The sequence below is a fragment of the Pongo pygmaeus genome, chromosome 11, assembly GCF_028885625.2.
Source record: "Pongo pygmaeus isolate AG05252 chromosome 11, NHGRI_mPonPyg2-v2.0_pri, whole genome shotgun sequence".
Taxonomy (NCBI): domain Eukaryota; kingdom Metazoa; phylum Chordata; class Mammalia; order Primates; family Hominidae; genus Pongo; species Pongo pygmaeus.
In genome coordinates this window covers 51,787,973-51,800,518 of record NC_072384.2, presented here as the reverse complement: position 1 = coordinate 51,800,518, position 12,546 = coordinate 51,787,973, and the positions used below count along the sequence as shown (strand labels likewise).

At 44.9% G+C, this 12,546-nt stretch overlaps 1 protein-coding gene across 8 annotated transcripts in view; it reads right to left on the bottom strand.

Moving 5' to 3' along the window:
- The window catches only part of FMNL2 (formin like 2), a 314,076-nt gene extending 304,744 nt beyond the window's left edge, over window positions 1-9,332 (bottom strand). For 4 of the 8 annotated variants that reach the window (XM_054479309.2, XM_054479313.2, XM_054479308.2 and 1 more), the window contains exon 1: window positions 8,715-9,290. In XM_054479309.2, coding sequence (XP_054335284.1) covers window positions 8,715-8,831 — 117 coding nt within the window. In that variant the 5' untranslated portion in view covers window positions 8,832-9,290. Of the gene's footprint in view, window positions 1-8,714 lie in introns of all 8 variants that reach the window. The other 4 variants (XM_054479314.2, XM_054479316.2, XM_054479312.2 and 1 more) reach the window with 3 other exon arrangements.
- Between the last annotated feature and the right edge of the window lie 3,214 nt (window positions 9,333-12,546).

Here is a 12,546-nt window from a genome sequence, read left to right as displayed (position 1 = left end):
TCAACCTTCTCAATTTTGCCTAATCTCTCCAAAATTTGGTTTAACTTCTTAAACAATCCCTTTTCTATTACATTCATTATCTTGTTTTCTGCTGGTTTTAACTCATAGGCAAACTGGCTTGGTCTTTGGGGTAGGAAGAAAAAGGGGAAAAACATCTAGCACAGTGGCTGTCAACCTTGGCTGAACATTCAGACCTTCTAGGGAGCTTTTAAAAATCCTCATGCCCAGGTCACATTCCAGACAAATTTATCAGAATTTCTGGGAGTGGAACTCAGGCATTCTGGGTTTGTTTTTGTTTTTGTTTTTGTTTTAGAGATAGTCTTGCTCTGTTGCCCAGACTAGAGTGCAGTGGCATGATCATAGCTCACTGCAACCTCAAACTTCTGGGCTCAAGCAATCCTCCTGCCTCAGCCTCCCAGGTAAGCTGTGACTACAGGCATGCACCACCACACCTGGCTAATTTTCATTAGTAGTAGAGATGAGGTCTCGGTATGTTGCTCCACGCTGGTCTAGGATTCCTGGCCTCAAGTGATCCTCCTGTCTTGGCCTCCCAAAGTGCTGGGATTACAGGCGTGAGCCACTGTACCTGGCCCACTTGTACTTTCTGAGGATCCCCAAGTGATGTCAATGCACAACCAAGTTTGAGAACCACTACTTTAACTTACCAATACCCTTATTCTAGCTTAAATAAGGTGTTCTGCCAAACTTCCACGGAGAGAAAAAAAAACAAGGAAAGGAAGTCAGGTTCCTGAGCAAACCCTCAATTAAGGCAGGTCTTGAGACTAGTGAGATGTGTTATTTAAAAGCACCATCAGTCACATGTTAGTGTCCCAGCACCAGGCACATGGTCAAAAATGTGAACTATTTAAGCCGGGTGTGGTGGCTTATGCCTGTAATCCCAGCACTTTGAGATGCCAAGACTGGTGGATCACTTGAGGTCAGGAGTTCAAGACCAGCCTGCCCAATGTGGTGAAACCTCGTCTCTATTAAAAGTACGAAAACTAGCTGGGTGTGGTGGTGCATGCCTGTAATCCCAGCTACTCAGGAGGCTGAGGCAGGAGGATCGCTTGAACCCGGAAGGCAGAGATTGTAGTGAGCTGAGATCACACCACTGTACGCCAGCCTGGATGACAGAAAGAGAATCCATCTCAAAACAAAAAAACATGAACTATTTGATATTTGACATCATTCCCAAAACCAAGCCATGGGCATCTTCTATGCACAGAAGTCAGTCAAGTGAGATTACTTCTGGGGATAGCAGGGTCTAAACATCTCAAGGCTTTCAGTTTCTGTGGCAATGGTTACAGGGGCTTACAAATGCATCAGAACTTCTACAAAGAAAAAAGTAGACTAAGGTTACACGTGAAATAAGAGTCACCAAAGTCAATTACAGGCTAAACAAGAACACTGAAGATCACGGAATCACAGAAACTACATGAAGTTTGTCCTAGAAACTATACAAGACTAGAAATCATAGAGAGTTTGTGATAATTGCCTACCAGTGAACACTGATGGTCATGTTTTTCTGTTTGTTTTTTCAGAGAGTGAAAAGAACGTACATTTTTATTTGTCAACATCGAATACCATCATACCTGGCAAAAAGGGCTGAGCATTGCCCAATTTCAGAATTCCAAGCCCATCTGGTCCATATCTACGGGCCTTGGTTGAGATCACAGTTCAAGAGGCAGCTCTCCAACCTAACAGCTCTTCCCTTAGACATTGCTTCCAAATTATATCCTATCCGTTGAAAATGGCATAGTCCTTGGCATTTATGTTGAAAGACAGGTTTCTGGAAAGGAGGAAGGGGTCACCGGGGAGGACGGAGGAAGATCACCCTGCAGTATGAACCGATGGAATTCTAAAGGGAAGACAAGCAATGAGCTATCGCTGTCCCCAGTGTTCAAGTAGGTGAGAACTAAGGTACATGAAGCCTCTCTAAGGAACCATGATTCCAAAGCCTAGGGACACACTTCTTGTTATTTGCAGGGATGGGGGTGGCACTCCATAAAGAGTCGCTCTACAAGATGAGATCTGCCAAGCAACCGTATAGCTTGTAACTCACATTCCCTCCTAAGCTCCTCTAGGCTGTTCCTTCTTTTATAAGGATTCAATGCTTTGTTCCTAAAAGGACTCCAGTTACAGCGTCCTCTTGCAAAGGAGAGGCAATCATCCATAATCAGTGCTTCTTGTATTAGCTACTTTTTTGACATCTATTACTTGCTTAAACCTGAGGGCTGGAGAGCCCACTTTACCTTGTCCCTATTCCCCAAGCTCTAAATATGAAAAAGAAGAGCACTGTTCATTAAGACCAAACCCTTTAGGCAACAGTTCTCATAAAGTCAAATGAATTTCCAGGACAAACATCAGCCCATACGTTTCTTTTTCTTCTTTGAGCCCAGGAAGGACCTACCAGGAGATCTTTCCCCACTCTCAGGTATTACAATTCTATGTCTAGAACCTGCAAGTGGCAGACTCACCTCAAAGAGGGTTAACTTTCAAGCCAATAACGTACTTTCTATCTTCTTGGGCTGGAAAGGGCCTTCCAATCACCAGTGTTTGTCACACAGATTATCTGAATAACTTTAACGGAGAACTCACCATCCATTTTTGACAACTCTACATGTTAGAATATTTTTCCCTATGCTCATATGACTTTCAGTCACTGACCCTGGGGAATTCTACTCTTTAGACCACACAGAACACCCCTACACACATTTCCACCTGAAAGCTCTTCAAAAGCCAACGTCAACTAATGAATCACAATGTATTATGTTCTGGAAATTTTATGTTTTCAAGTGGTATGATTTCCATCATCTCACGACTATACTAACAATTGTGCCAAATTTTATTCCCATTCACAAAGGAGGAAAACCAAGGGCCAGAGGAAAGAGTTTCACTTGTCCAAGTTGGTGCAGCAATATGATTCTAGAAACTAGGCCTCCTGCCTCCCAGGCCAATGCTAAATGACAGGCCACAAGCCAAAGTACTTCTTATCACTTACGGATTTAAGACCACGCATACCATCTCTCCCCAAATTTCATCACCTTACACTGTTACCAGTCTCTTCCTGGAGCCAAACATTTGCATTTGATCAACTTCTATCCTAGATACCCCAATATATTGTCATAGTTTTTACTGGTATTATTAGGAGGAAAAAATGCATCCTGATAATGATACAGCCCTAACCATATATTCCCACTTTGGAGAATAAAACAGCTCAGGGAGTTACTGCCTAGGGTGAAACTGTAATGGTTCAAAGTGCCAACACTCCACCACCCCTCTTCCACACTCTCTTCCCCTCACAACAGGAGAAAGAATGTGAGAAAACAAATCAGCAGCATCTGATGGCCTCACTACACTCCCACCTGCCCATCTGCTTAACAGACTTTATGGCAAGTGCTTTCCTTGGACGTGGCTGAAAGGGAGCAACACCTTGCAGTGGGAAGTAAACTTAAATGTTAAAACTTGACCTTCCGGCCGGGCACAGTGGTTCACACCTGTAATCCCAGCACTTTGGGAGGCTGAGGCAGGTGGATCACGAGGTCAGGAGTTCAAGACCAGCCTGGCCAAGATGCTGAAACCCCATCTCTACTAAAAATACAAAAATCAGCCGGGCATGGTGGCACACACCTGTAATCCCAGCTACTCGGGAGGCTGAGGCAAGAGAATCACTTGAACCCGGGTAGCAGAGGTTGCAGTGAGACAATATTGCACCACTGCACTCCAGCCTGGGCGACAGAGCAAGACTCCATCTCAAAAAGAAAAACAAAGCAAAAAAAACAACTTGACCTTCCTTTCCTTTTCACAGGTTTCACATTTGGAGTATATGCATTGCATTGACAGGTTGCCTATTCCTTCTGATTTGGAGAACAAACTTTTCAACCAAGGTATTTCAAATCTGCCTTGAAAAGAAAAACTGAAGAGTACCTTTTTGGACCAGATCAATTTTTAACTCCACGCTTGAAAATAGAAGAGCACAGTGAAGATGCCAAAAGGCTTGACATCTAAAGAGAAGAAACTTCAAATGCACCTCACTTCAGTCACTTCTGAAGAATTTCTGCCAACTTTATCCAGTCTGAAATTTGCACTAACCAGACAGGAATTTTTTTACTGCTAGTCGCAGGCCCTTTTTTTCTTCCCAGTTCTAAGCCTAAGGAAGCATAATATAAAAGAAAGGCCAGGGGGAGTAGGGAACAGATCCAAATCTCTGCTGAAAGACCAGATTGGTTATTTAATAACTGTATAATTTTAGGCAACTTAGATATCTTTTTCTTTTTTGAGACATGGTCTCACTTTGTCATCCAGGCTGGAATGCAATGGTACGAACACGGCTCACTTCAGCCTCGACCTCCAGGACTCAAATGATCCTCCCACCTCAGCCTCTTGTGCAGCTGGGACTACAGGTGCAAGCCACCACACCTGGCTAATCTTTTTTTTTCTTTTTTCATAGAGACAGGATCTCACCATGTTGCCCAGGCTGGTCTCGAATTTCTGGGCTCAAGCGATCCTCTCACCTCAGCCTCCCAAAGGGCTGGGATTATAGGGGTGAGCCACTGTGCCCAGCCTAAATAATCATTATTTTTGCATCTATAATGTTGCTGATAGCATTAGTTACTGTGAGCATTAAATGAGAACATGTAAAAGGCCTACTCATAGTAGATACTCAGAAAATGTTCCCACTCCTTCCTAAAACAAAATGACCACATTCAATCTCAGGACAAGCAGAAAAAAAATGAGAAGGAAATGGACTCAAATTAATCAGATACCAAAGCAGTTCCTGATACCAAATATAAGATAATACTGCCCTAAACCATTACTTCCTAATAATTTTAAATCTGTTTGCAGTGCTGCCTGACACCTGATATTGCATAAGATACAGCAGCTAAGACACAGACTTAAAATTGTCCTTTCCTCTGAAACTCAACAAAAGAATTTTCAAGATAGCTCTTCAACAAAGGCATCCAAGGGTGTGCCTTTTACGTTGTAAACAGTGACTGCAAGCCAAAAATGAGTGAATAATATTATGGAGTGTCTAATGTAGAACAGGTATTCTCGGACAAAAACCATCAGTTGTTCACCACATCCACCAAGAACCACCTTCTTATCATCATCTTTAAAAATAAAGGACATGGGAGTATTTGTGGGTGTGTGTATGTAACCCAGGGATGTCCAATCTTTTGGCTTCCCTGGGCCACACTGGAAGAAGAAGAATTGTCTTGGGCCACACATAAAATACACTAACACTAACGATAGCCGATGAGCTTTAAAAAAAATCATGAAATAAATCTCATAATGTTTTAAAAAAGTTTATGAATTTGCGTTGGGCCCATGAGGCCCACAGGCAGTGGTTGACAAGCTTGATGTAACCCCCAAAATTAGACAATGGTTAATAAATACAATGGAGGGCCACATGGCTATTACAGATGTGAAGAACCCCCAAAAAACACAGGCTAATATTACCTATGAAATATATACATCCTTACATCCTAAAAGAACAAAGATTGAAGTACGTGGCTGACTTTATAATTTATGAAACACTTCCATATAAATTATACATAGGTTAGAGTATAACAGAAACACTGCACATACACACACACAAAGGCATATGCATATACATATATATGTATCTCACCTTCCAGCTCCACCTGAAAGGTTAGTACAGGGAGGCAAATGGTTTAAATGTATACACTAAGACAGTAATCTTTCCCCTTAAATATAAGTTTTATAACTATTACTATAATGATACTGAAGATACCTATCCTTGGGAGGATTAAACTCCTAAGACTGGGATCCAATTTTTGCTAGTCACTAACTCCATTTTTTTCTATTAAAAAGATTACTTTTCAAAGTTCACCCCTCTACTCTTAATTAATTAGTCTTTTATTCTCTCATTTCCATTCATACCCACTAATTTTTTATATTCACACAATTTAACCCACATAAACTGATGGAGAGGGAGGGGATAGTCATTGAATAGATTTGTTCTCTCTTAAGGCTTTCCTAACAAGAAATAAAATGGACTTTTGTCATCTTAATTTTTATTTACTTCTCCCGGAGGCCTTAAATATTCTAGAGCTGGAGGTTGGGAGGAACTGTTTTCCTAGCTTGAAAGAGTCTGTTAATTATTGATATAAGCCATACTTACAATGAGGTGCTTGGACACTTTTATGTACAGTATTACTATCTGCTTTTCCTCCCAAAATACCCGTATGATCTTTATTACACAAGTTGAACTGATATCAATAATGCCAACACAATTTCCATTGCCCTCCACATACATACTTAAAAATCTGCCACTTAAAACTTGTCCTTCAAGATTGATGTCCAAATTAAATGGTGTGAACTGATTTCTTAAGCAACTCATGAAGAAAAGCAAAGTTGAGATTACCACACACACAACTCCAGAAAAAAAAAAAAAAAACGAGAAATCACCAACACTGCGCACTTCTATTGGCCCACGGAGATGATCTGGAAGGTTTCAACTCCTCTCACAGATTGTCAAAGAGCAAGTGGAGCTGACCTGGGAGAAGGAACGCATCGATGGTCCAAATGCGTCCCTAGGAAGAGGGTTCCCAAGCCGACATGGTCCCCCAAAAGCTTTGTCTCTACTCAAAAAAAGGTCAGCCTGGTATTGTTTTTGTTTCTTGATTGAGAGGCTTAGAATATTGTAAACTATTTTAAAAGGAATTGCATCCAGTAACTGTGACACACAGTAATGTAAAAGTAGTCACAACAACACTGCCCCAAGAAGCTCGGGATGTACAATCATAATTGTCTAAATACTATATTTGCAACTGCTAGCCTTAACAAGAACACAAATCCACCATGTTAATGATGGGACATTATTTTTCTAAAATTAATTCACACCATGTGTTATTAATCAGCAGGGAAAATGAAAGCTCAAGCAAAAAAAAAATGCTATCCTAGTCAAGCAGAACTTAATTGCATTATTGTTATTATTATGGCTGCTGCACTGGTTTCCCTGTGTCACTGGCTCCTCCACCACAAGTATTCAGAGACACACACACACACACACACACACACACACACAGCACCACAGCATGGATGGAAAAACAAAAAAGCCAGAGCCAGGAAGAAAAAAAGCCAGAGCCAGGAGGTAAGAACCATATGTCTAGTAGGAAGAGGGTTTTGAAGAAAAACGTTTGTCTCTGGAAAAGCAGGTCAAGTATGCACCCAGGCTGCCTTGAGAATTATGCCTAGGCCGTTTCATTTGAGTGTCCCATCTTGCACAACGGTGGGAGCAGCTGTGGGAGATCACAGGAGATGCAAAGCAACACAAGCAACCTCATGTGTCTCCCCGACGGCCACACCAGAGTTTCCAGGTGGCGGGAGAGAGGGCTCAGTTCTCCCAAAGAGCACACAGCTAACCTGCCATCCAGAACATCATTTCCCATACCAAACCATCCCTTTTTCAAGGCCTGAAGGCAGGCAATTTGAACGTCCTGTCGCTGAGCACACCTCAGAAAACCGATTTTTGATATAGAACTCGAGTCCTCTGCCAAAGTTGTAAGTTTTCATGAAAACAAAAGAAGAAGAAAAGAAAACCCGCTGGCAGGCACACTCGTTGGCTGCCCGGATCACGAGTTTCCCTTGCTGCCTAGTCTTGTGGAGTTTAGAGGTAACCAACTAGGAAAAGAGAAGTGTCCAAGTGTCAGGAGTAGGAATGCGCCCAATCTCGCCTGTGTGTGTCCCTCCCAACATCCCTTAGAAGAGGCTGGGACACTAAAGCTGCAAGTCTGGGGGACAAACTGCAGTCCAGATGCTGGCTGGGGCAAGCCGCCACACCCTCTGCAGCTCACAGCACAAGCCTCGGCTGGGAGGGGCCCAGACACTGTCCCAGCAGGAAAGGGAGAAAGAGGGGAGTTTTCAGAGTCCTGGATTTGAGGAGCTGGAAAGCTGGGAGAAGCGGAATGCAGGAGGGAGCGGGGGACCTGGCTGGGCGTGCAAGAGGAGGGGAGGGGTCGCCCGTGCAGTCAGGACAGCTCGCAACACGTCCCCGCAAAACTGCACATTTTTGTGGTTTAAGATTTAAGTCTAGAGGGAACGCGCTGAGGTTCTCCCCGGCCTGGGTTTCAGATGCCCCTGCTCCTCGCCAAAGGCCGGGGCGCCGCACTGCTGTGGGTCTCCCCTTTCCCTTTCGGGGAAGCTCCCCTTGGCCAAGCCGCGACGTCAGCCCTCCAAGTTCGCCTCCGCTCACCGCCCGGCGCGGCGCCCGCGGCCGGCCACACGCGCCCCATCTGCCGGGGACTTCGCAGGTCCCGGGCTGGCCGCCCCAGGGATGGTCCGCAGGGAATCAGGGTTTTTTTTTAAAAAAAAAAAAAAAAAAAAAAAAAGCCTAAGCGGCTCGCCGCCTCCTCCTGCCAAGCCCGCGCCACCTTCTCTTCACGCCCACGCCGCACCTCCCGGGCACACGCGCCGTGAGGTGCCTCTACAGCCAGACAATGGGTTCGGGTCTGGCTGGGCAGCCGGCCCCGAGCCCCCATTCCCATCCCGGGACCCCGAGAGGCTGAGCACGGGGGACTGCCAGGGGGGTGAAGAGGAGTGCTGGGGGGCCACAAAGGGGAAAGTGGGAGCCTCTCCCTCGGGAATGGAGGCTCGCTCCCGGCACGGGGCGAAGGGGAGGGGCGGGGGTCAGCTGCGCCGCCCGGCCGGGGGCCCCGGGTCCCCGCGCCCGACCGCCGCCGCGCACTCACCAGCACGATGGCAAATCGCTCCTCCAGTTCACCTGGCTCGGGCATCGGCAGCTTCAAAGGCACGTTGTGCGCCCTGAAATCGGTCTGCTGCGAATCCATGCTCCCCGCGTTGCCCATGTCGGCGGCGCGCCGGGGCCGGGGGCTGCTCCGGGCCCCTAGCGTGCGCGTCGGAAATCAGAACAGCTCCCGGCGGTCGGCTGCCGCCCGCAGGCGCGACCTGCCCGGCTCCTCGCCCTCCGCCGCGCCCAGGCGGGTGTGCGGCACGCACCGCTCCCTAGCAGCGCTCCAAGCCGAGCCGCCCCCGGGCCTCCCTCATGCTCTCCGCCGCCCCAGCGCGGCCCCGGCCTCTTTTCCTCGGGAGGGGTAGTCGGGGCGCTGGGCGCCTATGTGCATGGTGCTCCGCTGGCACACCGCCCCCTGCCAGAGATCGCGGCCCCCGGCGCGTGGTCCCTCCTACTCGGCCTTCTGCCGGGCCCGCGGCCGCCGCTGACACTTCCAGCCCTAGCCGGCCACGGCTGCGCCTGCCTGGCTAGCACCTCGAGCAGACAAATGCAGCTCCGCGCTCCCCTACACAATGCCCCCTCTCGCCCGGCCCCCGCCCCCGGCCCGGCTCCGCCCACTCGCCCCGCGGACTGCCGGGACGAGTAGTTTCTGCCCAAAGTGTCCGCGCGCAGAAACCACGCCTGCTCTAGAGCGCCAGGCCGGGTTGGGACCATTTGCAGCAAGGGCGATCCGTAGTCTCTGGAGATAGCATATGTCACTTTTGACCCTCCTCACCCCAACAGTGGAATACCTACATCGTGTATATAATGTTGACACTTGGTAGGCAGGTCTGACCGTGACGGAATCGAATCAATGAATGAAGGAATGCATGCCTTCTGATTAAAATTCAGAAAATCGTTGTTGTTTTTAAAAGATCTAGTTCAATAAGGAACTTCGAAAGCACTGGCAAAGTCGTGTTTCATAAACGGAGGGGTGGGTCCATGGGTGCTTGTTTATCGTTCTTTCTTCCATATATATGTTCTTTGGTGTGATTGAAATGTTTTATAAACAGTTGTATAATTTATGGGTATATATAGTCAGACCCTAGGAGCTGGGTAAGGATTCAATTCAATTTAAAAAAAAAACCTGTCAAACACCTATTATGTATGGGATACTGTGTTCCCTGGTGGGAGAAAAAAAAAAGAGACTTGCCCTGCGCTGGAATACTTGCCAATCTAGTAAAGGAGAAAATGTACACACCCATATTTTATGTGAGATGGATGTAATGATAGAGTGTTCTGGGAGGCTTTGGGATGATCTTTGGCTGCAGCTCTTTTATTCCTTCACAGCAGTCTTGAGCAAGGTGTCTTACAGAAAAGATTGGACCTGATTCTGTCCTCTGGGGTGTATTCCAGACTATAACTACCCATTCTGAAACCTCGGAAATAGAAATAGCCTTATAAGAGACTTTAGCCAACTGCTCATGTGAATGTTAAGGGTATACATCTGGTTGACTTGTGGCTGAACTTCTGCAGTTAGTCCTTTATTAGTATAAAGCGGTGTTTCTTAATCATAGATGTGTATCAGATTCACTTGGGAAGCTTTTTGTTAAAACTACACACACCTTGGGCTCTGCGTGTTATCAGAATCTCCCTAAGCTGAGAGCCGGAGCCTGGGCCGGTGTATTTTTAACAAGCTCCCCAGGTGATTTTGATATGCAGGTAAGGTTGTTATCCTTTTAGTAAATAGCAAGTGTTTCTGGACAAGGTAGTACACCAAGATTCAATCATCAAGGACATTTCATTCTTCTTTATAAACTTCAAGATACTTTAAACATAGTAGACGCCCAAGAACTATTTGTGGAATTGACAAGTGACTTTTTCCAAAAGCATATGACACAAATACACACAAATACATCATGTATGTTCTATTAAATAAACCACTTCTAGTCTTCAAAGAATGGAGAGAGTATAAATAAATTCAACTTAAAATTCTGAATAACTGTAACCTGTATTTCTAAAGCAGTGTTGTATCAAAGTTAATAGCAAATGTGTTACTGATCTGAGAGAAAAGCAGGGAGGTTTAGATATACACACACTCCAGACTAATGAAAATGAGTGAGAAAGAAAGCAGTTCGGACCAGGTGAGACATTTCTGACCCACAAATGTATTTATTTCCTTGTAATCTCTAGACATACACTTTGGATCTGATTGACTCACAAAATCAGCCCACCCAGAGGGTTGCCCATCTGGATAAAAAAGGCTGGAATTCTTTTCTGCAGTTAAGAAAGCCTTTTTGATTACATTTATGGCTCCCTGCGGCTATATTTCTGCCAGGAACCAAGACCTTTTTCTCCCCTTAAGTCTTATCACATCTAGTCTCTCTCATAAACTCACACTTTGAGGGAAGCCAAGGAAAAAGTGTGCAAATCTATGAACAAAAAGAACTTTCCTGCTATTTCAATGTTTGGAATCTCTAATATTTGGTTGTTATTTGTGATTATTAAGAGGAGAAATAAACACTCCATAGGACTGTACAATTTCTATAAGAATCCATCAAAATCTTAGGAAATTTTTTGGGGGGAGACAGCATAGAGGGAAAGGAAAGAAAAGACATTTCTATTACCTTAATTGTAGCACTCTTCCTCCCCACAGAATTAAAATCAAGCAATCATTTAAAAATGCATATTCCATTTTTTATTATTGTTATATGTAATTTGTTATAGCTCGTGTGCAAAATATTGGCAAAAAAGAAAATGTCTGGGCCGGGCATAGTGGCTCACACCTGTAAGCCCAGCAGTTTGGGAGGCCAAGGCAGGAGTATTGCTTGAGCCCAGCAGTTTAAGACCAGCCTGGCAACATGGAGAAACTCCATCTCTAAGAAAAATGCAAAATTATTACGAGACAAAAATGGTGAAGTATGATCTTCCAGGTACACTCCACTGGAAAAAAAAAAAAAAGAAAGCCAGAGATGGGCATGCATACAACTTCCTAAACACACTGTGTGTGCTCAATTCCCCAGGGTAAGAAGAGCACCGTGCATGTGGAAGGCCTACCCTAAGGGAAGAATCATGGGAAAGAGAGATGGGATCTCACTGTTGCCCAGGCTGGTCTCAAATTCCTGGCCGCCAGCTATCCTCCTGCCTTGGCCTCCCAAAGTGTTGGGTTTACAGGTGTGAGCCACTGTGCCAGTTTGATATTCTTTATAACAAAGCCTGCAAAATTTCTTCCCATACAGAATTTTCTGAAGACAACAAAGAAGCTAATTATTAATAATTTGATGCATACTATGAGATGAGAATTATATACCTTCTTCTAGACTGTCAACTTAGAACAGAATTCAGAAAACTATGCCTGTAAACCAAACCCATTCATCTGCCTACTCTTATAAATAGTTTTATCGGAACACAGTAAAACCATTTGTTTACCTACTATCTATAGCTGCTTTTGCGCTGCAAGGATGGAGTTGAGTTGACATGACATAGACCATATGGCCCTCAAAGCCTGAAGTTTTTACTATCAGGCCTTTTACAGAAAATGTTTGCTGATCCCTGACGCAGAAGATACTATATTTTGCAAATCGTAAGTACTATAAAGTGATATTTTTACCTATTATCTATGATGTAACAAAACTACCTTTAAAACCTAACGGCTTAAAATGTTTAAAACTATGCAAAATTTTTTTTAAATTTTTGGCGTGTGACACACACCTGTCTTCCTAGCTGCTGCTAGGGAGGCTGAGTTGGAAGGATTGCTTGAGCCTGGGTGGTTGAGGCTGCAGTGAGCCATAGGTCTGCCACTCCACTCCAGCCTGGGCAACAGAGCAAGATCAAGGTCCTATCTTAAAAAG